The sequence below is a fragment of the Bombina bombina genome, chromosome 4 (assembly GCF_027579735.1).
Source record: "Bombina bombina isolate aBomBom1 chromosome 4, aBomBom1.pri, whole genome shotgun sequence".
Lineage (NCBI taxonomy): Eukaryota > Metazoa > Chordata > Amphibia > Anura > Bombinatoridae > Bombina > Bombina bombina.
Window position 1 is genome coordinate 840,626,002 of NC_069502.1, and position 27,805 is coordinate 840,653,806.

A 27,805-nucleotide genomic window follows, 5' to 3' on the forward strand; every position below is an offset into this window, starting at 1 on the left:
CAATAATCCTGACATTATTTCTTTGAGACCGATTCTCGAGGTCTTCCAGTCTTGTCTGCATTTTTTGTATCTTTGTTCTTGTATCCTCTAGGTTAGAGCTTTGTGAACTAGTAAGATCCTCAAGGTCTGAGACCCTTTGTTCTACCTCTTGCAATCTGTTTGAGAATTGTCTAATTTCCTGGGTTAACAGAGTGATATCCTGTTTTATTTCAGTTTTCAGAGAATCAAATTTAGGAGTTAGTGCTTCAGAGATATTTGAAACCAAGTTTTGAATATTTATTACCTCATTTGCCGGGTTTATATTAGAGGTTACAGAGTGCATATCTGCTGTATTGTCTGGGACTCCTTTGGATTTTTTATCTTTATGTCTGCCCGCCATGCTTGAAGGAGGAGTCTTGAAGGAAGTGTTAAGAAATTTATCCATGTGCCAGGTACGTGAGTGAAGGATCTGACCCAAGTCAGAAAGTAAGCCCGAAGTGAAAAGTAATGGTGGATTAAATTTAAAGTGAGTTTGTGAGTTGAAGGTATAGTGAATATATAGATTTAAAGTGAGTTAAGGGGCAAGCCCAAGTTAGAGGAGGAAAAAAAAAGAAAAAAAGAAAAAAGGGGGGAACTGGTGAGGTAGTCTGTGAATTTAAAAAAATGCGTGTTTTGTGTGTATCCTGTGAGTGACGTGAAAGAAAAGGACCACGTGGGGAGGAGAAAAAAAAAAGGGGGGGTGTGAGTTAAATTTGTTCAAGACTGTTCAGTAAGGCACTGGCGGTAATTAACCCTAAGCCCAGAATATTTCTAATAAAGCCAAGGATTGCTGTCCAATCTGTGGATGCTCTGATCTTCCTATTTATGCCTTATATTCACGCTTTCTGACCTTCTAATCAGAGGCAGAGTTATACCCTTCAAATTATGTGCTTTAGTCCTAAAAAATAGTTACCAGTTTGGTATTTATTCTTAGGCTCTCTTTAAGTCCTAACAAGGGTTCAATCGACTAAGCCAAGTAACCTATGTGGAGTGTTGTAGGTGTTTTAAAACGGTTTTCAGAAAACTGTATATTAACCTTTAAGCATGGCCTACCTCTAGTGAACCCAGAAGATTAAAGTCAAAAGACAGTATTTTTAGCAGAGAGGAGTTGTGGGTCAGTATAATTGTGTTACAACTGTTATGCGTTCTTTCTTCGCCTAAAATGCGGAGAGGACGTGCGAGCAAAGCAGGACCCACTATATTCAAACAGGGAAAAAGAACCATGACTTAATTCTGAATAATATCAAATCCAGGACAATCATCAGCATCCCTTTGCACCTATGTAGCAGAGAGGTAGAAATAAGGCTCTCAGGTATGGTTTAGAGAATACAATTTTAAACAACTTTCCAATTTACTTCTATTATTTAATTTGCTTCCTTCTCTTGTTATCCTTTGGTGAAAGGTTAATCTAGGCAAGCTCAGGAGCAGCAGAGAACCTAGGTTCTAGCTGTTGATTGGTAGCTGCATAAATATATCGATTGTGACTGGCTCACCCATGAGTTCAGTTAGAATCCATTACTGCATTGCTGCTCCTTCAACAAATGATACCAAGAGAATGAAACAAATTAGATAATAGAAGTAAATTAGAAAGTTGTTTAAAATTGAATTCTCTATCTAAATAATGAAAGAAAAAATTTGGGTTTCATGTCCCTTAAATAACTTTTTTTACAGCAGTTATTTTTCAATAGCCAAACTCCACCCATCATTTTCTTTAGTTACAGAAGACAATCTGGGGTTTAGTCCACAGACAACAAGGCTAGCTACGGTCATAAAGATAGTATAAACCAATTGTGAAACAATAAGGAACAGAAAATATTACGTTTTTTAGTCTTTTCTTAAGGGCCTTGTCAGAATAAATATGTGTATATATGTGTCTAGGTCACCTAAAGGAGTAGTGCTTAAAGGGACAATCTACACCAAACTTTTTATTGTTTTAAAAGACAGATAATCCCTTTATTACCCATTCCCCAGTTTTGCATAACCAACGCAGTTATATTAATATACTTTTAACCTCTGTGATTATCTTGTATCTAAGCCTCTGCAAACTGCCCCTTTATTTCAATTCTTTTGACAGACTTGCAGTTTAGCCAATCAGTGCCTGCTCCCAGATAACTTCACGAGCACAGTGTTATCTATATGAAACACATGAACTAACAACCTCTAGTGGTGAAAAACTGTTAAAATGCATTCTGAAAAGAGGTGGCCTTCAAGGTCTAAGAAATTAGCTTATGAACCTCCTAGGTTAAGCTTTCAACTAAGAATACCAAGAGAACAAAGCAAAATTGGTGATAAAAGTAAATTGGAAAATTGTTTAAAATGATATGCCCTATCTGAATCATGAAAGTTTATTTTGGCCTAGACTGTCCCTTTAAACATAAAAATCAAATATAACAGAACAGACAAAACTTAATATGTGTAAGTATGTCAAAAAAGTATGCTTTTATGCACTATTACTATGATGCTTGGTCAAAGTAAGATACAAGGAAAGATAAAAAATAACTTTTATTCTGTTTTATTAAAAGACTGCACGTATTAGTGATGTCCTGCTGCCCACACTTAAATTAAAAACACTTCTCCTGTGTATATTCTTTATATTTAACAACGTCAAGTAAATGGTATCAAAAAAGATCTATTATTGAACTATTTATTTCATGTAATTGACAAGAGTCCATGAGCTAATGACGTATGGGATATACAATCCTACCAGGAGGGACAAAGTTTCCCAAACCTCAAAATGCCTATAAATACACCCCTCACCACACCCACAATTCAGTTTTACAAACTTTGCCTCCTATGGAGGTGGTGAAGTAAGTTTGTGCTAGATTTCTACGTTGATATGCGTTTCTCAGCATTTTGAAGCCCGGTTCCTCTCAGAGTACAGCGAATGTCAGAGGGATGTGAAGGGAGTATCGCCTATTGAATGCAATGGTTTTCCTCACGGGAGATCTATTTCATAGGTTCTCTGTTATCGGTCGTAGAGATTCATCTCCTACCTCCCTTATTCAAATCGACGATATACTCTCATATTCAATTACCTCTACTGATAACCGTTTCAGTACTGGTTTGGCTATCTGCTATATGTGGATGGGTGTCTTTCGGCAAGTATGTTTTTATTACTTAAGACACTCTTAGCTATGGTTTGGCACTTAATATAAAGTTCTAAATATATGTATTGTACTTATATTTGCCATGTGTCAGGTTTATGTATATTTCCTTTTGCAGACTGTCAGTTTCATATTTGGGGAAAAACATATTTAGGTAAATATTTTTCTTACCTGGTGTTTAGTCTTTTTTCAAATTGTCTACTTTTTTCATTAAATTTCGTTGGCAAAATTAGGCCCGCAAGGGCGCAAAATGTCAAAGTTTATTGCGTTTCTCTTGGCGCGAGAATGTTTTTGGCGCGAAGATACGTCCGATGACGCAAATTCGTAATTTCCGGTGTCTTAGTTGACGCCGAGTTCCTTGCACAAGGTTGCGTCTTCAATGACGCGAGTGTGTCATTTCCGGATGTTGTTAGTGCCAAAATTAATTCGGTTACGTTGTTCGTCATACTTGTGGCCAAATAATTTCATTATTTAAAAACCCATTCCTATATGCATCTTGCCTTTTTTCTATGTCAGAGGGCTATGCTGTTCGCATTTTTTCCCATTCCTTAAACTGCCATATAAGGAAATTGATAATTTTGCTTTATATATTGTTTTTTCTCTTACATTTTGCAAGATTTCTCAATCTGATCCTGTCTCAGAAACCAGTGTTGGAACCCTGCTGCATGATAACAGTTTTTACCAAAGCTAAGTGCATTTGTTGTAAATTTGTGGAGATTATATCTCCAGCTGTGGTATGTAATAGTTGTCATGATAAGCTTTTACATGCAGAGAATGTGTCCATCAATAATAGTACTATTCCTGTTGTTCCTTCAACATCTAATGTACATGATATACCTGTGAATATAAACGCCTAGATTACGAGTTTGGCGTTAGCCTTAAAAAGCAGCGTTGAGAGGTCCCAACGCTGCTTTTTAATGCCCGCTGGTATTACGAGTCTGGCAGGTACAGGCTCACCGCTCACTTTTCTTCCGCGACTCGAGGCTACCACAAATCCCCTTACGTCAATTGCGTATCCTATCTTTTTAATGGGATTTGCCTAATGCTGGTATTACGAGTCTTGGAAGAAGTGAGCGGTAGACCCTCTCCTGTCAAGACTCCTACCGCATTTAAAAGTCAGTAGTTAAGAGTTTTATGGGCTAACGCCGGAACATAAAACTCTTAACTAAAGTGCTACAAAGTACACTAACACCAATAAACTACCTATTAACCCTTAAACCGAGCCCCCCCCCATCAGAAACACTTTATTAAATATATTAACCCCTAATCTGCCGATCGGACATCGCCGCCACTTTAATATATTAACCCCTAAACCGCTGTGCTCCCGCCTCACAAACACTAGTTAAATTTTATTAACCCCTAATCTGCCGTCCTTAACATCGCTGACGCCTACTTACATTTATTAACCCCTAATCTGCCACCCCAACGTCGCCGCTACTATATTAAAGGTATTAACCACTAAACCTAAGTCTAACCCTAACCTCCCCTAACTCAAATATAATTTAAATTAAATGAAATAAATTTAACATAATTAAATTATTCCTATTTAAAACTGAATACTTACCTATAAAATAAACCCTAAGCTAGCTACAATATAACTAATAGTTACATTGTAGCTATTTTAGGATTTATATTTATTTTACTGGCAACTTTGTATTTATTTTAACTAGGTACAATAGTTATTAAATAGTTATTAACTATTTAATAACTACCTAGCTAAAATAAGTACAAAATTACCTGTAAAATAAACCCTAACCTAAGTTACAATTACACCTAACACTACACTATCATTAAATAAATTACCTAAACTACCTACAATTAATTACAATTAAATTAAATAAACTAAATTACGAAAAAAACAAACACTAAATTACAGAAAGAAAAAAAAGAATTACAAGAATTTTAAACTAATTACACCTAATCTAATCCCCCTAATAAAATAAAAAAGCCCCCCAAAATAATAAAATTCCCTACCCTATACTAAATTACAAATAGCCCTTAAAAGGGCCTTTTGCAGGGCATTGCCCCAAAGTAATCAGCTCTTTCACCTGTAAAAAAAAATACAATACCCTCCCCAACATTAAAACCCACCACCCACACACCCAACCCTACTCTAAAAAACACCCAATCCCCCCTTAAAAAAAACCTAACACTACCCCCCTGAAGATCTCCCTACCGTCTTCCCCCAGCCAGACACAAATGGACCTCCAGAGGGGCAGAAGTCTTCATCTGATCCGGGAAGAAGAGGTCCTCCAAGCGGCAGAAGTTTTCATCCAAGCGGCATCTTCTATCTTCATCCATCCGGAGCGGAGCGGGTCCATCTTCAATCCAGCCAACGCAGAGCCATCCTCTTCAAACGACGTCCTAACACTGAATGAAAGTTCCTTTAAATGACGTCATCCAAGATGGCGTCCCTTGAATTCCGATTGGCTGATAGGATTCTATCAGCCAATCGGAATTAAGGTAGGAAAAATCCTTGGAGTCTTAATATGGTTTTGAAGGATTTACAGGCTCCTCCGTTTGAGCCTATGCATTCTTTGGACATTAAACTACTTTCTTGGAAAGTGTTGTTCCTTTTGGCCATCTCTTCTGCTAGAAGAGTGTCCGAATTATCTGCTCTTTCTTGTGAATCTCCTTTTGTGATTTTCCATCAGGATAAGGCAGTTTTGCGGACTTCATTTAAATTTCTTCCTAAGGTTGTGAATTCTAACAACATTAATAGAGAAATTGTTGTCCCTTCTTTGTGTCCTAATCCTAAGAATTCTTTGGAGAGATCCTTACATTCTTTGGATGTGGTAAAAGCTTTAAGATATTATGTTGAAGCTACTAAAGATTTCAGGAAGACTTCTAGTCTATTTGTTATCTTTTCTGGTTCTAGGAAAGGTCAGAAGGCTTCTGCCATTTCCTTGGCATCTCGGTTAAAGCTTTTGATTCATCAGGCTTATTTGGAGTCGGGTCAGGCCCCGCCTCAGAATTACAGCTCATTCTACTAGATCAATCTCCACTTTGTGGGCTTTTAAGAATGAAGCTTCATTTGATCAGATTTGCAAAGCAGCAACTTTGTCTTCTTTGCATACATTTACTAAATTCTACCATTTTGATGTATTTGCTTCTTCGGAAGCAGTTTTTGGTAGAAAAGTTTTTCAGGCAGCTGTTTCAGTTTAATTCCTCTGCTTATGTTTAAGTTTTTTCTTTTCATTATGAAAATAAACTTATAATTTGGGTTGTGGATTAATTTTTTTCAGCGGAAAATGGCTGTAATTTTATCCCTCCCTCTCTAGTGACTCTTCCGTGGAGTTCCACATCTTGGGTATTACTATCCCATACGTCACTAGCTCATGGACTCTTGCCAATTACATGAAAGAAAACATAATTTATGTAAGAACTTACCTGATTAATTTATTTTCTTTCATATTGGCAAGAGTCCATGAGGTCCACCCTTTTTATGGTAGTTATGGTTTTTTGTATAAAGCACAATTATTTCCAAACTCCTTTGTTGATGCTTTCAACTCCTTTTTTTATCACCCCTCTTCTTGGCTATTCATTAAACTGAATTGTAGGTGTGGTGAGGGGTGTATTTATAGGCATTTTGAGGTTTGGGAAACTCTGCCCCTCCTGGTAGGATTGTATATCCTATATGTCACTAGCTCATGGACTCTTGTCAATATGAAGAAATTCATTTATCACTGTTTCTTAACTCCTGGTATGTCCCTTTAAAACCCTGTGTCTTTGCTGGATTTAAACACTGTTTCTTAACTCCTGGTATGTCCCTTTAAAACCCAGTGTCTTTGCTGGATTTAAACACTGTTTCTTAACTCTATAGAACCAACTGTCTACTCCATTAATCTGCTCTTTCCTGTCCCCAGCATGTGCATATCCTTATCAAACTTTGCTTAATTAATTAATTAATTAATTAATCCCCACCCAATTTTCTTTCTTGAATCCTGGGTGTAACTTATCTCCCTGTCTCCAATCAATTAAACTCAGCTGTCTGCTGTAGCCTTATAAATTTAGGACCAGTTAGGGGAGAGCGTTAGCTGGGACCTGAGCGTTTGCAGAGTATTCCATCTATCTAAGCTCCCATCTGTCTAAGTGACCATCTTTAAGTGACAGCGCTGAGAATTAGACAAGAACTGAACAAGATTTGAAGAAGATTTGAGGAAAGCAAAATATTTTATTTAAAAAAATCTTTTGCACTTAACATTTGGCTATGTTTTCAGAACTGCTTTTTCTTTTAACAGTCTCATGTCTATTCCACAAGCAGGCTCAAATGCTCATACCTTACCCTTCTCCACATGCAGTTTATATAGGCCCCTCTCTCCTTTCTTCATCATACCTTAGCTCTCACGAACTACTTTCTATTTCAAAATCTATGTCACTAAACTGCACCACCTCACAGAAATGCCCCCACTGCTATAAATATCATTCTCACCTACTCTTACTTTCCATCTTGATGCTATTAGCATCAGGCGATATCTCTCCAAATCCTGGACCCACCCACATTCCCACCATTACCCAATCCCACACTCCATATAGAAACTTTAATAAAAGAAACACACATAACCTCATTTCCATCCAATGCATCCCACACGCATACACTCCTTTCACCTGCGCACTATGGAACTCTCGCTCTGTCTGCAACAAACTTACAGCAATTCATGACCTGTTTATATCAAATGCTTTCACCATTTTAGCAATTACAGAAACCTGGCTATCTCCTTCTGACACTGTTTCCATGGCTGCTCTCACACACAGTGGTCTTTAGCCATACCCCTAGGCAAGGTGAGAAATGTGGCGGCGGTGTTGGCATCCTGCTCTCCCCCTCCTGCACTTATCAATACCTACCTCCAATCCCATCTCTTTCCTTCTCCTCCTTTGAAGTCCACTGTATTCGCCTGTTCTCCCCCCTATCCCTAAAAGTGGCAGTTATCTATCGCCCTCCTGGACTAACCTCCCAATTCTTTGACAACTTCGCTGCCTGGCTTCCTCACTTTCTCTCTTCAAATATACCAACCCTAATTCTTGGGGACTTCAACATTCCCATTGACAACACATCTGCCCCTGCTGCCTCTAAACTTCTTTCACTCACATCCTCCTTCGGTCTCTCACAATCCACCCTATCCCAGACTCACCGTGATGGACACTCCATCGACCTGGTATTTTCCTACCTCTGCTCTATATCTGACACCACCTGTCACCCTTTTCCCAGGGCAGTGATATGGGGCGGTAGCTTTCAGGAGAATTAGGGTCGAGGGAGGGTTTTTTAAGTATGGGAGTGACTTTTGCGTGTTTGAAAGAAGATGGGAATGAGCCGGTAGAGAGAGATAGGTTAAAGATGTGGGTAAGAGAAGGAGTGAGGGTGGAAGATAGGGAGGGTATTAGATGGGAAGGGATACGGTCGAGTGGGCAGGTAGTGAGGCGTGAGGAAGATAGTAAGGAAGAAACTTCATTCTCAGTGGTTGGATGGTTATGAAAATAAACTTATAATTTGGGTTGTGGATTAATTACAGAGGGAGTTACAGAGGGTGGCAGAGGGAGTAATTGGGCCTGTTGTTGGAGTATTGCAGGTTGGTGTTGGGATGTTGCTTCGGATAGTATGTGTTTTGTTTAAAAAGTAGTCTGCCAGGTCTTGAGCACTAAAGACAGGCGGGGTGGTGGAGCAGGTGGGTAGAGGAGAGAGTTAAAGGTGGAGAAGAGTCGTTTAGGGTTTGAGGAAAGAGTAGATATGAGAGAAGAGAAGTAAGTTTGCTTGGCTAAGTGAAGGGCGGAAGTGTATGAACGAAAAATAAATTTATAGTGTATGAAATCGGGTTCAGAGTGAGTTTTCCTCCAGACACGCTCAGCAGTACGGGAGCATTTTTGCAAATAGCGTGTTTGCTGAGCATGCCAGGGCTGTAACTGACGGCGTGGTGTTTTGCGCAGCTGGGGAGGGGCAAGTGTGTCTAATGCAGAGGAGAGAGTTTTGTTATAGTGGGCTGTAGCGAGATCGGGGCAGGTTATAGTGGAGGTGTGAGGGAGGAGATTTTGAATGATTTTTGAAAGTTGGAGCGGATGCACAGCATGTGTATTTCTACAGGTGCGGGATGGAGAAGTGGGCTTAGCTGTTGCATTAATGGGAAAACTCCTTGAAAAACTAGTTTACAATCGCCTAAGCCACTTCCTGTCTGCCAACTCCTTGCTTGACCCACTGCAATCCGGATTCCGCCCAAAACACTCAACTGAGACTGCCCTTACCAAGGTCACAAACAATCTTCTCTCTGCTAAAAATATTGGACACTACTCTATACTCATTTTACTTGACCTCTCAGCTGCCTTCGACACAGTTGACCACCCCCTCCTCCTACAGACCCTTAGCTCTTTTGGCCTCTGTGACACTGCTCTTTCCTGGATTCACTCCTATCTTTCTCACAGGTCTTTTTCTGTGTCATTTGCCGGCGACTCCTCCTCTCCTATGCCTCTGTCTGTTGGAGTACCTCAAGGATCTGTTCTGAGTCCTCTACTCTTCTCCATCTATACTTCTTCGCTGGGTAAACATATCAACAGTTACGGCTTCAAATATCACCTCTATGCTGATGACACCCAGATCTACCTCTCCACCCCTGCTCTCTCTCCCTCTGCAACTGCTTATCTGGTATTTCTTCCTGGATGGCCTCTCACCACCTAAAGATTAACATGTCCAAGACTGAGCTCCTTCTTATCCCCCCCTCAAGCTCTACGCTGACTTCTGACTTCTCTATCCCTGTTGACGGCATCACCATTTCCCCATCGTCCCAAGTCCGCTGCCTCGGAGTCCCACTTGACTCAAACCTATCCTTCATCCCCCATATCCAATCGCTTTCTACATCCTGCCGCAATCATCTACGCAATATTTCCAAAATTCGCCCTTTTCTGAGCGCTGACACCACAAAGCAAATAATCCACTCCCTTGTTATCTCCGACTTGACTACTGCAATAACCTACTCGCTGGCCTTCCTCTTTCCCGCCTCTCCCCCTTCAATCCATCCTAAATGCCTCTGCCAGGCTGATCCACCTTTCCCGTCGATCTGTATCTGCTGCACCTCTCTGTGAGTCCCTTCATTGTCTCCCCATTCACAGCAGAATTAAATTCAAAATTCTCACCCTTACATACAAAACTCTCACCAACGCCACTCTCCTCTACCTATCCTCTCTAATACACAAGTATACTCCAGCCCGTCCACTAAGATCCAACAATGACCTGCTCCTTGCATCCGCAACTATCACCTCCTCTCATGCTAGACTGCAGGACTTCTGTCGTGCAGCACCTACCCTCTGGAACACTCTCCCTCATGCTGTCAGGCTTTGCCCTAATCTTTCTTCCTTTAAATGCTCCCTGAAGACTTTTCTGTTCAGGGAAGCCTACCAGCCAACTCAATAAATTAATTTCACTTACCTAACATTTCCCTCATCTAACTCTGTATTAACATCCTTCTCAATCTTGCAGTCCTCACCTCCTGCTTCTCAACCTCCTACCCTTAAGTTCCCACGGAATAGGGCCCTCAATCCCTCCTGTATGCGTTTGTAAATTTTGTCCTGTATTTTACAAGTCTTGTATTGTTTTACTTAAATGAATTGTATCCATGGACAGAGCTGCAGAATATGTTGGCGCTTAATAAATAAAGTATAATAATACAGGTAACCCTCAGTTTACGCCGAGGTTAGGTTCCAGAAGGAATGGTTGTAAATTGAAACCCAGTTTATAATGTAAGCCAATGATAAGTGAGGGAGTTAGGTTCCAGGCCCCTCTCAAAATTGTCATAAGTAACACCTAATACATTATTTTTAAAGCTTTGAAATGAAGACTTAAAATGCTAAACAGCATTATAAACCTAATAAAATAATCACACAACACAGAATATATAATTAAACTAAGTTAAATGAACAAAAACATTTGCTAAACAGCATTATAAACCTAATAAAATAACCACACAACACAGACTTCACTTGCATTTTTCTGCAAACAGTTCTTTCTATGCATTCCAATCTGGACTGATTTATAAACAGGACGATCTTGTTCCTTTGAAATATGCTCAATAGCTCAGGTCTGGTTAAACTGATTAATTTCAGCTGGCTTGGCTTTGCTGCAACACAAGCGGACAGCTCCACCTACTGGCTATTTTAATCAATGCACTGCTTCTCAATGCTTTTCAATAGCAGTCACATGACTGGAAAAAAAGGTTGTTATTCTGAAACAGTGTAAATTGAACCGTTGTAAACCGAGGGCCACCTGTAATAATAAGTTCTTACATAAATTATGTTTTTGTGCTATAATTTGTTGTACTAATAAATGTAATAAATCACTTAGCCTATATTGGCTTGTTTGTAAGTACAACTAAATATTAGCCTCCGCTATAATAGGGGGTTATAATGCTTAAAGTTACTTAGTTACTTCTGTACTAAACTAATAGATCTAAATGAAATATCGTAATGACAGGTAAATCACTATATTGGTTTGTAGGGATGCACCGAAATTTCGGCCACCGAAAATTTCGGCCGAAAATGGGCCTTTCCCATTTCGGCCGAAAGAGGGGAAAACCGGCCGAAAATTGCATGTTCTATTTGAAATTAAATTGACCCCTATGCACCACAAAATCAACCCCTGGCAGCCAGATTTGTATCCCTCTAAGTGTCCTCCCCCCGTGCCTCACGGACCGCAACAAGTAGTTAGAAGACGCATCTAAATTTAGCCCCGTGTGGCTGGGTAATTTCTAGGCCATATTCAACTTTAACTACATGCCCCAGAATGCCTCGCGGGTAGAGGGGGTGCGGCACTGTAGGCTGTGTTCACTTACAACTTGAAGCAGCAGAGCGGCAGAGTGAGAGAGGGAACTTGCTGTGTCAAGTGAATTTTATGACACTTGCCTGCAGAGCTATATAGTTATACTTATAACGGATCCTCCTGTCAGTGAGTGTGTGAAAGGCTAACACGTATATTTACCCTTATCTGGCTCCCTGTCTAACTGTGACTTTATTTGAAAAAGCAGCTCATTGAGTCCTGCACGATGAGTTGCTTTTTCAAATAAAGTCACGGTTAGACAGGGAGCCAGATAAGGGTAAAAATACGTGTTAGCCTTTCACACACTCACTGACAGGAGGATCCGTTACAAGTAACTATATGGCTCTGCAGGCAAGTGTCATAAATTTCATCTGACACGGCAAGTTTACTGTGTAAACAGACAGAGCGGGCTGCAGCGTGGTTTCAATACAATACAAGCAGCCGTTACCTCCTCCTCCTGAGTCCTGCACAAGGAGCTGCTTTTAGAAATGTGTCACCGCTAGACAGGGAGACAGTCCAGATAAGAATTAATTATATGCAATATGTAGGGGCCGTTTGCATACTGACAGGAGAACTGTAATTGTTGGGGCTACAATCCACAAGCACTGGTAATACGATCTCTTGCATTCCTCTGTGTCTCAGTACCATGCTTAACCCCAAGATGCCTGCTGTGTACCTCAATGCAGATTATTATTATGTGTGTATATATATATATATATATATATATATACTGCTCACCTACCTACATATGCTAATAATATATATATATATATACTGCTCACCTACCTACATATGCTAATATATATATATATATATATATACTGCTCACCTACCTACATATGCTAATATATATATTTATACTGCTCACCTACCTACATATGCTTATATATATATATATATACTGCTCACCTACCTATATATGCTTATATATGTAATTACTGCTCACCTACCTACATATGCTAATATATATATATATATATATATACTGCTCACCTACCTACATATGCTAATATATATATTTATACTGCTCACCTACCTACATAATTGCTTATATATATATATATATATATATATTACTGCTCACCTACCTACATATGTGTGTGTGTGTGTATATATATATATATATATATATATATATATATATATATATATATATGTGTGTGTGTGTTTATGTATGTATATATATATATATATAAAATGTGTGTGTGTGTATATATATATATATATATATAATATAAATATATATATATTATATAATATATATATATATATATATATATATATATATATATATATATATATATATATATATATATATATATATATATATATAATAAAATGTCTTATATTAATAATAAAATTATAGAAAAAAAAACTTTTAAAATCATTTGGGGGAAAAAGTAATTTTCGGTTTCGGTTTCGGTTTTCGGCCAAGGGCATCCTGAATTTTCGGTTTCGGTTTCGGTCTAGAATTTTCATTTCGGTGCATCCCTATTGGTTTGTTCAATATCTATAGGTATATCCTGTAGCACTTGTGCAAGTTACAATGCTGTTAAAGGGTGCACTGAAACACATTCAGTATGTTAAAAGAGGATCGTATATTTGCATATTTGTTACATTTAGAAGTAGCAACGTTAAAAGGATTTTTTGCAAAGGAGTTATTTATTGTAAATAGCTTGTCGAATAGATATGATTGTATCAGCCAATAGGATTTTTTCTACCTTAATTCCGATTGGCTGATAGAATTTTTTGGATCTATTAGTTAGTTGGATCTATTAGTTTAGTACAGTAGTAACTAACGGCAATATTACTAGTAGTACGTTATGAGCTGTGCGGTGCTAACTTGCAGTTTTTTCTCACCGCTCACTTCCCTGCAGCGCTGGTATTACAGGTTTTTATCAACCCGGCGTTAAAAGGCAAGAAGTGAGCGTAGAGCAAAATTGAGCTCCATACCGCACTCCAATACCAGCACTGCTTAAGTGAGTTGGTTATACGTGCTCGTGCCCGATTTCCCCGTAGACATCAATGAGGAGAGCCGGCTGAGAAAAAGTCTAACACCTGCAAAAAAAGCAGAGTAAAACTCAGTAACTCAGCCCCATTGATTCCTATGGGGAAACACATTTTATGTTTACACCTAACACCCTAACATGAACCCGGAGTCTAAACACCCCTAATCTTACACTTATTAATCCCTAATCTGCCACCCCTGACATCGCCGACACCTACATTATACTTATTAACCCCTAATCTGCAGCCCCCAACATCGCCGCCACCTACATTATATTTATTAACCCCTAATCTCCCGCCCCCAATGTGGCTGCAACCTATCTACACTTATTTAATTGTATTTAATGTAGGGAATTTATTTAATTGTAGTGTAGTGTTAGGTGTTATTGTAACATAGGTTAGGTTTTATTTTACAGGTCAATTTGTATTTATTTTAGCTAGGTAGTTATTAAATAGTTAATAACTATTTAGTTACTAAATAGTTATTAACTAGTTAATAACTACCTAGTTAAAATAAATACAAACTTGCCTGTAAAATAAAAATAAACCCTAATCTAGCTACAATGTAACTATTAGTTATATTGTAGATATCTTAGGGTTTATTTTATAGGTAAGTATTTAGTTTTAAATAGGAATAATTTAGGTAATGATAGGAATTTTATTTAGATTTATTTAAATTATATTTAAGTTAGGGGGTTAATACATTTAATATAGTGGCGGCAACGTTGGGGGCTTCAGATTAGGGGTTAATAAATGTAGGTAGGTTGCGGCGACGTTGGGGGTGGGAGATTAGGGGTTAATAAATATAATGTAGGTGGCGACGATATCAGGAGCGGAAGATTAGGGGTTAATAAGTATAATGTAGGTGGCAGTGATGTTGGGGGCAGCAGATTAGGGGTTAATAATATTTAACTAGTGTTTTCGAGGCGGGAGTGCGGAGGTTTAGGGGTTAATATGTTTATTATAGTGGTGGCGATGTCCAGAGTGGCAGATTAGGGGTTAAAACTTTTATTATAGTGTTTGCGATGCGGGAGTGCCTCGGTTTAGGGGTTAATAGGTAGTTTATGGGTGTTAGTGTACTTTTTAGCACTTTAGTTATGAGTTTTATGCTACAGCTTTGTAGCGTAAAACTCCTAACTACTGACTTTAAAATGCGTTGGGAATCTTTGTACCGCTCACTTTTTGGCCTCCCAGGCAAACTCGTAATACCGGCGCTTTGGAAGTCCCATAGAAAAAAAAGCCTTTAAGAAATTTACGTAAGTTGATTTGCGGTAAGGCCAAAAAAGTGTGCGGTACACCTATACCTGTAAGACTCGTAAAAGCAGCGGGCGTAAAAAAGCAGCGATAGGACCTGTTAACACTGCTTTTTTACCTTAACGCACAACTCGTAATCTAGGCGTAAGTAACTTTAAGCATTATAACACCCTTTATAGAGGAGGCTAATATTTAGTTGTACTTACAAACAAGCCAATATAGCAGGGCTCGACAAACCCAGGAGCCAGGTAGCCACTGGCTCCTAGAATTTTACCCCTGGCTCCTAACTTTTTGGGTTATCCTTCATATCTCTATATACAACTGCCACTGTCTGGCTCCTAAAAATATGTCTGGCTCCTAAATCTTTTTACTGGCTCCTAATTTTTAAACAGATTTGTCGAGCACTGCATATAGGCTAAGTGATGTATTAATAGTACAACAAATTATAGCACAAAATAGTTCAATAGTACAATAATAGATCTTTTTTTATACCATTTACTTGACGTTGTTAAATATAAAGAATATACACAGAAGTGTTTTTAATTTAAGTGTGGGCAGCAGGACATCACTAATACTTGCAGTCTTTTAATAAAACAGAATAAAAGTTATTGTTTATCTTTCCTTGTATCTTACTTTGACCAAGCATCAAAGTAATAGTGCATAAAAGCATACTTTTTTGACATACTTACACATAGTAAGTTTTGTCTGTTCTGTTATAATTAGTATAAACCAAGTTCTTAGAATTAGAAATTGCTTAATTTTCGAAACCAAGTGACACGAAAAAGGAAAAAAATAAATCATGAAAATGTATTGCAAAGTTATTTCATTACATAGAACTAAACATTTTAAATAAGATAAATTCAATGTGCTTACTGTAATATATATATATATATATATATATATATATATATATATATATATATATATATATAAGTTCCATTTACCTCACACATACACAGATACACAGACCCCTCACCAGTATCTTCTATACAGCCAATATATATATATATATATATATATATATATATATATATATATATATATATATATATATATATATATATGTATACATACACATACAGTGGCTATAAAAAGTCTACACACCCCTGTTAAAATGTCAGGTTTCTGTGATGTCAAAAAATGAGACAAAGATAAATCATTTCAGAACTTTTTCCACCTTTATTGTGACCTATAAACTGTACAACTCAATTGCAAAACAAACTAAAATCATATGGTTGCATAAGTGTGCACACCCTTAAACTAATACTTTGTTGAAGCACCCTTTGATTTTATTACAGCACTCAGTCTTTTTGGGTATGATTTTTCCAACATGGCACATCTTGACATGGTAAGATTTGCCCACTCTTCTTTGCAAAAACACTCCAAATCTAAGATTGTGAGGGCATCTCTTGTGCACAGCCCACTTGAGATCACCCTACAGATATTCGATTGGATTCAGGTCTAGGCTCTGACTGGGCCATTCCAAAACTTTAATCTTCTTCTGGTGAAGCCATTCCTTTGTTGATTTGGATGTAAGCTTTGGGGTGTTGTCATGCTGAAAGATGAAGTTCCTCTTCATGTTCAGCTTTCTAGCAGAAGCCTGAAGGTTTTGCGCCAATATTTGGAACTGTTCATAATTCCCTCTACCTTGACTAAGGCCCCAGTTCCAGCTGAAGAAAAACAGACCCAAAGCAAGATGCTGTCACCAAAATGCTTCACTGTGGGTATGGTGTTCTTTTGGTGATGTGCAGTGTTGTTTTTGCGCCGAACATATCTATTGGAATTATGGCCATAAAGTTTAATTTTGGTTTCATCAAACCAGAACACCTTTTGCGACATGCTTTTGGGAGACTTCAGATGTGTTTTTGTAAAATTTAGCTGGGCTTGGATGTTTTTTTTTCTAAGAAAAGGCTTCCGTCTTGCCACTCTACCCCATAGCCCAGACATATGAAGAATACGGCGATTGTTGTCACATGCACCACACAGCCAGTACTTGCCAGATATTCCTGCAGCTCCTTTAATGGTGCTGTAGGCCTCTTGGCAGCCTCCTAGACCAGTTTTCTTCTCGTCTTTTCATCAATTTTGGAGGGACGTCCAGTTCTTGGTAATGTCACTGTTGTGCCATATTTTCTCCACTTGATGATGACTGTCTTCACTGTGTTCCATGGTATATCTAATGCCTTGGAAATTATTTTGTACCGTTCTCCTGACTGATACCTTTAACCCCTTAATGACTACAGCACTTTTCCATTTTCTGTCCGTTTGGGACCAAGGCTATTTTTGCATTTTTGCGGTGTTTGTGTTTAGCTGTATTTTTCCTCTTACTCATTTACTGTACCCACACATATTACATACCGTTTTTCTCGCCATTAAGTGGACTTTCTAAGATACTATTATTTTAATCATATCTTATAATTTACTATAAAAAAATTATAAAATATGAGGAGAAAATGGAAAAAAACACACTTTTTCTAACTTTGACCCCCAAAATCTGTTACACATCTACAACCACCAAAAAACACCCATGCTAAATAGTTTCTAAATTTTGTCCTGAGTTTAGAAATACCCAATGTTTACATGTTCTTTGCTTTGTTTGCAAGTTATAGGGCCATAAATACAAGTAGCACTTTGCTATTTCCAAACCACTTTTTTTTTTTCAAAATTAGCACTAGTTACATTGGGACACTGATATCTTTCAGGAATACCTGAATATCCCTTGAGATGAATATATATTTTTTTAGAAGACATCCCAAAGTATTGATCTAGGCCCATTTTGGTATATTTCATGCCACCATTTCACCACCAAATGCGATCAAATAGAAAAAATCCTTCACTTTTTCACAAATTTTTTCACAAACTTTAGGTTTCTTACTGAAATTATTTACAAACAACTTGTGCAATTATGGCATACATGGTTGTAAATGCTTCTTTGGGATCCCCTTTGTTCAGAAATAGCAGACATATATGGCTTTGCTTTTTGGTAATTAGAAGGCCGCTAAATGCCACTGCGCACCACACGTGTATTATGCCCAGCAGTGAAGGGGTTAATTAGGGAGCATGTAGGGAGCTTCTAGGGTTAATTTTAACTTTAGTGTAGTAGACAACCCCAAGTATTGATCTAGGCCCATTTTTGTATATTTCATGCCACCATTTCACGGCCAAAAGCAATCAAATAAAAAAAATTGTTCACTTATTCACAAACTTTAGGTTTCTCACTGAAATTATTTACAAACAGCTTGTGCAATTATGGCACAAATGGTTGTAAATGCTTCTCTGGGATCCCCTTTGTTCAGAAATAGCAGACATATATGGCTTTGGCGTTGCTTTTTGGTAATTAGAAGGCCGCTAAATGCTGATGCGCATCACACGTGTATTATAACTAGCAGTGAAGGGGTTAATTAGGTAGCTTGTAGGGTTAATTTTAGCTTTAGTGTAGAGATCAGCCTCCCACCTGACACATCACACCCCCTGATCCCTCCCAAACAGCTCCCTTCCCTCCCCCATCCCACAATTGTCCCCGCCATCTTAAGTACTGGCAGAAAGTCTGCCAGTACTAAAATAAAGAGTATCTTTGATTTTTTTTTTTTTAAAAATATAGCATATTTACATATGCTGCTGTGTAGGATCCCCCCTTAGCTCCCAACCATCTCTCTAACCGTCCCCCTCTGACTTTTCGGGGGCCATCTTGGGTACTGGCAGCTATCTGCCAGTACCCAGTTTGCAGAAAAAAAAATGTTATGTTTTTTTTCCCCCAGTTTTTTTTCTGTAGTGTAGCTTCCCTCCCACAGACCAACCCAACACCCCCTGATCACTAATCATTATGATCCATATTTTCTGTATTGTAGCGGTTCCCACCCGTACCCTCCCCGTGCACGTACCCGCCCCCTCCCCATCGTGTGCGCCCCCTGTTATCCCCGCCCACGATCCCGCCCCCTCCACATCACTGGGCCTATCGATGGCCGCCACCCGCCTCCCACCCACCAACGATACCAGCCATCGATGTCCGGTGCAGAGAGAGCCACAAAGTGGCTCTCTCTGCATCGGATGGCCATGCAGGATGCCTCCATATCGAGGCTTCACTGCAATAACCGGAAAGCAGCTGGAAGCAAGCAGGATCGCTTCCAGCTGCTTTCCAGACCAAGGACGTGCAGGGTACGTCCTTGGTCATTAACTGTCTTTTTTTAGAGGACGTACCCTGCAATGAGATCCCTCTGATGCTTTGGAAGCTCTCTGCGAACCATGGCTTTTGCTGTAGGTTGCGACTAAGAAAATGTCAGGAAAGACCTACTAGAACAGCTGAACTTTATTTGGGGTTAATCAGAGGCATTTTAAATGATGACAGGTGTGTACTGACTCGTATTTAACATGATTTTGAATGTGATTGCTCAATTCTAAACACAGCTACATCCCCAGTTATAAGAGGGTGTGCACACTTATGCAACCATAATATTTTAGTTTTTTATTTTTACTTCCCTCCACCTAGAAGTTTCAGTTTGTTTTTCAATCAAGTTGTACAGTTTATAGGTCACATTAAAGGTGGAAAAAGTTCTGAAATGATTTATCTCTGTCTCATTTTTTTATATCACAGAAACCTGAGATTTTAACAGGGTGTGTAAACTTTTTTTATCCACTGTATATGTATATAATTATAGAGATGTTCCCTCTCACACATACAGACCCCTCCCCAGGCCTCCATTACATATGCAGTGTCGCCCGCAAAATCCTCCGGCGCCAGATTTTACACAATTTACATATACGGCGTAGCATACAAGTTATGCGCGTATATTTCACCCGTCGCTCGCAATTATTACTCCCATAGGCTAACATGAGACCGCGTTGTAAATCAATATCCAGCGCAAGGACTTACGTGGCGAAAATGGAGAAATCTTACTCCATTTTTACCTCGCCATAAAAGGCAGCCGTAGCAAGCCTTGCGCTGAGTATGGGAGCACTGTAACTCCCTAAAATTCCTGCAAAAATAAACACCTAACGCATGCGCAAAATGTATATACCTGTCAACCGCAATCCCCCACCGCAATAACTAATAAAGTCTATTAACCCCTATATCTGCCATCAAACCCACACCGCAAGTAATAACTAAATTATTAACCCCTAAATCCGCCAGCCCCAACATCGCAAACTACCTCTTAAAACTATTAACCCTTAATCCGTCATTAACCCACAACGCAATAAACCTATTCAAGTATTAACCCCTAAACCGCCATAGCCCACATAGCCTATTACATGTATTAAACCCCTAATCTGCCGCCGCCAACGTCGCCGCCACTATAATAAAGTTATTAACCCCTAAACCTAAGTCTAACCCTAACACCCCCCTAACTTAAATATTATTTAAATAAATCTAAATAAATTTACTATTATTAACTCAATTATTCCTATTTAAAACTAAATACTTACCTATAAAATAAACCCTAAGATAGCTACAATATAATTAATAATTACATTGTAGCTATTTTAGGATTCCTTTTTATTTTACAGGCAACTTTGTATTTATTTTAACTAGGTACAATAATTATTAAATAGTTATTAACTATTTAATAGCTACCTAGTTAAAATAAATACAAATTTACCTGTAAAATAAATCCTAACCTAAGTTACAATTACACCTAACACTACACTATCATTAAATAAATTAAATTAATTAACTACAATTACCTAAAATTAAATACAATTAAATAAAATAAACTACAAAAAAAAACAAACACTAAATTACAGAAAATAAAAAAAATTACAAGAAGTTTAAACTAATTACACCTAATCTAAGCCCCCTAATAAAATAAAAAGCCCCCCAAAATAATAAAATTCCCTACTCTATACTAAATCACAAATAGCCCTTAAAAGGGCTTTTTGCGGGGCATTGCCCCAAAGTAATAAGTTCTTTTACCTGTAAAAAAAGAAATACAACCCCCCCCAACATTAAAACCCACCACCCACACACCCAACCTTACTCTAAAACCCACCCAATCCCCCCTTAAAAAAACCTAACACTACCCCCTTGAAGATCACCCTACCTTGAGCCGTCTTCACCCAGCCAGGCAGAAGTCTTCATCGAATCCGGGAAGAAGAGGTCCTCCACACGGGTAGAAGTTTTCATCCAAGCGGCATCTTCTATCTTCTTCCATCCGACGAGGAGCGGCTCCATCTTGAAGACATACAACGCGGAGCATCCTCTTTCATCGACGGCGACTGTAAAATGAAGGTTCCTTTAAATGACGTCATCAAAGATGGCGTCCCTTCAATTCTGATTGGCTGATAGAATTCTATCAGCCAACTGGAATTAAGGTAGGAAAAATCCTATTGGCTGATGCAAACAGCCAATAGGATTGAGCTTGCATTCTATTAGAACAGCCAATAGAATGCGAAGTCAATCCTATTGGCTGATTGGATCAGCCAATCGGATTGAACTTCAATCCGATTGGCTGATTGTATCAGCCAATAGGATTTTTCCTACCGTAATTCCGATTCTATCAGTCAATCGGAATTGAAGGGACGCCATCTTGGATGACGTCATTTAAAGGAAACTTCATTCTACAGTCGCCGTCTATGGAAGAGGATGCTCCGCGTCGGATGTCTTCAAGATGGAGCCGCTACTCATCGGATGGAAGAAGATAGAAGATGCCGCTTGGATGAAGACTTCTGCCCGTGTGGAGGACCTCTTCTGCCCGGATTCGATGAAGACTTCTGCCCGGATCGGATGAAGACTTCCGCCCGGCTGGGTGAAGACGGCTCAGTGTAGGGTGATCTTCAAGGGGGTAGTGTTAGTTTTTTTTAAGGGGGGATTGGGTGGGTTTTAGAGTAAGGTTGGGTGTGTGGGTGGTGGGTTTTAATGTTGGGGGGGGTTGTATTTCTTTTTTTACAGGTAAAAGAGCTGTTTACTTTGGGGCAATGCCCCGCAAAAAGCCCTTTTAAGAGCTATTTGTAATTTAGTATAGGGTAGGGAATTTTATTATTTTGGGGGTTTTCTTTATTTTATTAGGGGGATTAGATTAGGTGTAATTAGTTTAAAATTCTTGTAATTCTTTTTTATTTTCTGTAATTTAGTGTTTGTTTTTTATTGTAGTTTATTTTATTTTATTGTATTTAATTTTAGGTAATTGTAGTTAATTAATTTAATTTATTTAATGATAGTGTAGTTAGGTGTAATTGTAACATAGGTTAGGATTTATTTTACAGGTAAATTTGTATTTATTTTAACTAGGTAGCTATTAAATAGTTAATTGTACCTAGTTAAAATAAATACAAAGTTGCCTGTAAAATAAAAATAAATCCTAAAATAGCTACAATGTAATTATTAATTATATTGTAGCTATCATGGGGTTTATTTTATAGGTAAGTATTTAGTTTTAAATAGGAATAATTGAGTTAATAGTAAATTTATTTAGATTTATTTAAATAATATTTAAGTTAGGGGGTGTTAGGGTTGGGGTTAGACTTAGGTTTAGGGGTTAATAACTTTATTATAGTGGCGGCGACGTTGGCAGCGGCAGATTAGGGGTTAATACATTTAATAGGCTATGTGGGCTATGGCGGTTCAGGGGTTAATACTTGAATTGGTTTATTGCGTTGTGGGTTTGATGGCGGATATAGGGGTTAATAGTTTAAATAGGCATATTACGTTGTGGTTGGTTGTCGGTCTAGGGGTTAATACATTTAATATTAGTAATGAGAGGGGGGGATTGCGGATATAGGGGTTTTACGTGTCGGGCTTATTTTTGGGAGGCATGTTAGACTTTTACGGGAGATTTGTTATTTTCTTTACTTTTCTTAGGCGCCAGCAGTTTCTAAAGTGCTGTAAGTCACTGGCGATTCCAGAAATTTGTATTTACGCTCATTTCTGGACATCGCTAGTTTATCCAACTTACGGCACTTAGGAAATGCCGGCGCCGTATATGTAATGCCCCCAATACCTTATAGAGATACATATTATCACAGACAGGTTCCCTCTCACTCAAACAGAGCCAACTTCTACAAAACCTTAGTATAGAGGTTCCATACAAACACAGCCCTCTCTGCAGCATCTTATATACAGATATATAATACTATAAAGAGGTAGTAGTCATCATTTTAACCCTAGCCACACTGTAGTGATATGTGTTTAATTGTTAAAGAGACATGAAACCATTTTACACAACTTTCTAATTTACTTATATTATCATTTTTTCTTTGTTCTCTTGGTTGAAAAGGAGGGACATATGCTTAGGAGCCGGCCTATTTCTGGAGCACTATATGGCAGCAGTTGTGCAAGAATGGTATCTGTTTGCAAGACCACTAGATGGCAGCACTAGTTCATGTCATGTAGTGCCCCAGGTGCCTACCTAGGTATCTCTTCATTACGGAATAACATGGGAACAAAGCTAATTTAATAATAGAAGTAAATTGGAAGCTTTTTAATAACTGTTATGCTCTGTCTGAATCACCAAATAAAATGTTTGGGTTTCATATCCCTTTAAAGTCCTGCTCAGGACCTGCAGCACAATGATCAATGGACGCTTATCCAATGATCAGTGCTAGTCGTACAACTGGATCACCACAGGTCTCTAGCAGTGCTTTAAGTATGTGTTTAACCCATTTATAGGGGGGGGAAATAGCATTACAGAGTCACTATGTAAGTTTACATTATAATAGGCATTTGACTATGCATTACACACAGCCCCTCCCTGTACCTTATATACAGATATATATTATAGAGAGGTTCCCTCTGCACAAGCGCACACAAAGCCCCTCCCCAGTACCACATATACAGATATATTCCCTCTGCCTAATATGTACTGCACTTCTACACAATCTAATATAAAGAACAAAACACAGTTTATAGGCCTTATATGGAGCTACATATTATGTGGAAACGTGGAATTGTGCTGCTCCTCCCGCAATTTGCTACACATTTATAACAAACACAGTATAAACACAGTTACACACACACACTAATACAGTTATACTCAAACAACATTACACACACACAATACACATTTGCACACATATATTACACGCATAACACATCAGTCTATAGCTGATTTACTGACTTGGTTAGTTACGCAGCTGAGAGTCAGCACATCCTACCCAGAAACAAAGAGCACACATAAAAGAACTATATGTTATACGCTCACACTGTGGTCCCCTGTGCCTCACACACACAGCCCCCTTTCCAGTACCTTATTTACAGATATATAACAACGGTCGTGTGCACACTTATCCCAGGATTTAGTTACAGGTGCAAGCAGTCATATACTAATAATATCAAAATTAAAAGAGGAGAAAAGACATCCACAGTATGGGTGGGTGTCAAAGAATGACAAGGCTGCACACTCAAAATCCTTAATAAAAAAAGCATTTATTAAATCTTTATGTAGATCATTTGACAGACTCCCAAACCCCTTACAAGTGCAAAAAATAAAAATAAATGACAGAATCCAAAATAACAGATACAGTAACATTCAAAATGATGAGCCTATATTGTCCTAATGTTCCTTTAAATCTGTGAACCAAGAGCTGAGTTGTTTGAGCACTTAGTGTATAAAACACGCACACGTAGCTTCCAAGTAGACAAACTGCAACAGTTCTCTTAATTGTATCCAATTCACACTTGCAACTTGCAATAAAGAGAAACAAACTTGCGTTTTTAAGTCCTTGGCTTAATCACAGACCGGAACACCACCACTTAAATAACTTAGAGCACTTAGTGTTAAAACACGCTCCAGCACTATTTAGTGTAGGACAATTAATACTCGCTTTGCATAGTGCCCCAAATTTCTCACCGCTCAACTTTGTGGAAAACCAACGATAATACAGCAATCTGGTACTCTTATGTCTTCTCGTCATGTGTTCCTTTAGACGTGCTCCCAGAGTGTATCCTTGCCGTCGGTTACCAAATCCAGATATTGCGGGTGGGGAATCAAGCAGAGTGTTTGTCGGCTCACAGTTTGAAGTTGCCGGTTAGATGAGCATCAGCATGACGCGTTTCGCCCCTCCCAGAAAAAGGGCTGGCTTACAGGACTTCATCAGATGCTATGGTTATGGAGTGCTGGCTTTTTATCCAACTTTCAGCTCCTCCTTAATGTGCTCAGATCCTCCTCTTAATTTAAAGGGCAACATGTTCTGTCTGACAGTGAATAAGGATATTATATTTTATCTATGTTATTATACCTAAAAGCTCACTGTCGCTTAACATTGCTAGTAATGGGGTGCATAAAGTGAACCGCCATGGCTTCAGTGCTGGAGCGTGTTTTAACACTAAGTGCTCTAAATTATTTAAGTGGTGTTGTTCCGGTCTGTGATTAAGCCGAGGACTTAAAAACACAAGTTTGTTTCTCTTTATTGCAAGTGTGAATTGGATACCATTAAGAGAACTGTTGCAGTTTGTCTACTTGGAAGCTACGTGTGCGTGTTTTATACACTAAGTGCTCAAACAACTCAGCTCTTGGTTTACAGATTTAAAGGAACATTAGGACAATATAGGCTCATAATTTTGAATGTTACTGTATCTGTTATTTTGGGTTCTGTAATTTATTTTTATTTTTTGCAGTTGTAAGGGGTTTGGGAGTCTGTCAAATGATCTACATAAAGATTTAATAAAAGCTTTTTTGCTAAGGATTTTGAGTGTGCAGCCTTGTCATTCCTTGACACCCACCCATACTGTGGATGTCTTTTCTCCTCTTTAATTTTGATATTATATACATATAAAACATATTGCTGTCCCCTGTGCCCCCACACACAGCCCCCTCCCCAGAATACTATATACTGATACATAATATTATAGAGAGGTTCCTTCTGCCTTATAACAACCCCCCCTTCAGTACTGTAAACGAAGATTTACATATAATAGAGAGGGTCTCTAAGCCTCAAACACACAGTCCCCATCAGTGCGTCACATTTATATATATATATATATATATATATATATATATATATATTATAGAGAGGTTCCCTCTGCCTCACAGACCTAACACAAACCCAAGTACTTTATATACAGACACTTAATAGTATGGTTCTCTCTGCCTCTCATATAAAATCTCCCCGGTGCGTGTGTGTGTATATATATATGTACAGACACATCACCAATTAGAACGTTACCTACATAAAACAACCGTATAGATTGCTGAGACGGTAGCAGCTTGTTCCGTACAATAGTAACAACAGGACGGCAACGATCACATGGTACACACCGGAAGCTACATTGAACCTACCCACCCAGTTACTTCCAGTAGTTCTCTTTCCCGTGTGGTCAGGGCAGCCATGTGACTTATGACATCATAGCTCCTTCTGCTGGAAGGGAAATAGCTGCTACACTATCCGTATTCTACATGGCTGATTCACGTAAGTAAACACAAGCAAAGCCACCGTTGTATTAGCATTATGTACCTGCATAATCATATGCTGTACTAAAGGAAGCCTGTGTGTGTATGAAACAACATGATCTGGGGAGGGAGCTGGATGTGTGAGGCAGAGAGAGCCTCTCTATAGTATTATATAGCTGTATATAGGGTACTGGGTAGGGAGCTGCGTGTGTGTGTGATGCAGTGGGAACCTCATAATAACTTATATCTAAGGTTATATCATATAAGCTTATAGGTTTGGATGTGTGTGCAGCAGTCGGAAAATCTGTATAATAATTTAGATCTGTATATAAGTTAATATGAAGGGGTTGTGTATATGAGACACGGAAAACCTCTCTTTAATAATATAGATCTGTTTATAAGGTAATGAGGAGGGGCAATGTATGTGAGACAAGCAATCTCTCTGGTTGTATGTGTAAGGCAGAGCCTATAATAATACAGTTCTATATATATAAGGTACTGAGAGGCGGCTCAGTGTGAGGCAGAGGGAGACCTTCTAAAATGTTATATTCCTGTATATAAGGTAGTGAGTAGGTTGCTGTGTGTGAGGCTGAGGGAACATAAATTATTAAATGTTTATATATAAGGGGAGAGTGTATAAATGGCATATGGACCCTTTCTATAGTACTGCGTATCTCTGATGTGCTTTAGGGGTCAATTTATCAAGCTGAGGTGGACAGGTGCTCATATACGCGCCCCTGTCCTCCGCAGCTCGCCTCTGGCGGTCTAAATTCTCCTGGAGGAATTCAGCATTGCACACAAGTGGTTTTGTCATCAGAATGGGATAACATTTACAGTAACGAACCGGAAACCTCATTTAACTGATTACCTTAAAGGGATATAGGGGTTAGTAGTATACTGGTGAAGTACAGAATTTCTGCTAAGCAGAGTTTAAAAAGCTGCTATAGTCTTGGTGTTAGTGATGAGTTTTTCATCAAGTCCACACACTCGGTATCAGTGTCCCTACCAATCAGCACTTGCTCATGGTTCCAGTTTCATCTTTAAAAAACAATAGTTTAAAAGGTTGTTTGGTACTTTTTCTTTAAGTCACTTTCCATTGTATTATGTCATGCACGTGTGTGCTTGTACTGTTTAGCACTAGCATACAATTAACTTTTATATCATTTTAAAGGGACAGTCTACACCAGAATTGTTATTGTTTAAAAAGATAGATAATCCGTTTATTTTACCTCTGTGATTACCTTGTGTCTAAGCCTCTGAAAAACTGCCCCCTTATTTCAGTTCTTTTGACAGACATCCATTTTAGCCAATCA

General features: G+C 38.5%; 2 protein-coding genes across 3 annotated transcripts in view; one reads left to right on the plus strand and one right to left on the minus strand.

Annotated features, from left to right (window-relative positions):
* LOC128657224 (gastrula zinc finger protein XlCGF57.1-like) overlaps nt 1-26,349 on the minus strand; it is a 129,755-nt gene extending 103,406 nt beyond the window's left edge. For both annotated transcript variants that reach the window (XM_053711489.1, XM_053711488.1), the window contains exon 1: nt 26,273-26,349. The gene's annotated coding sequence lies outside the window, so the exon portion shown is untranslated. The remainder of the gene's footprint in view (nt 1-26,272) is intronic.
* Nucleotides 26,350-26,410: 61 nt separating this feature from the next.
* Nucleotides 26,411-27,805, plus strand: part of LOC128657226 (oocyte zinc finger protein XlCOF6.1-like) — a 126,672-nt gene continuing 125,277 nt past the window's right edge. Inside the window, exon 1 of the mRNA XM_053711491.1 lies at nt 26,411-26,511. Within this exon, the coding sequence (XP_053567466.1) occupies nt 26,499-26,511 (13 nt within the window). The 5' untranslated portion in view covers nt 26,411-26,498. The remainder of the gene's footprint in view (nt 26,512-27,805) is intronic.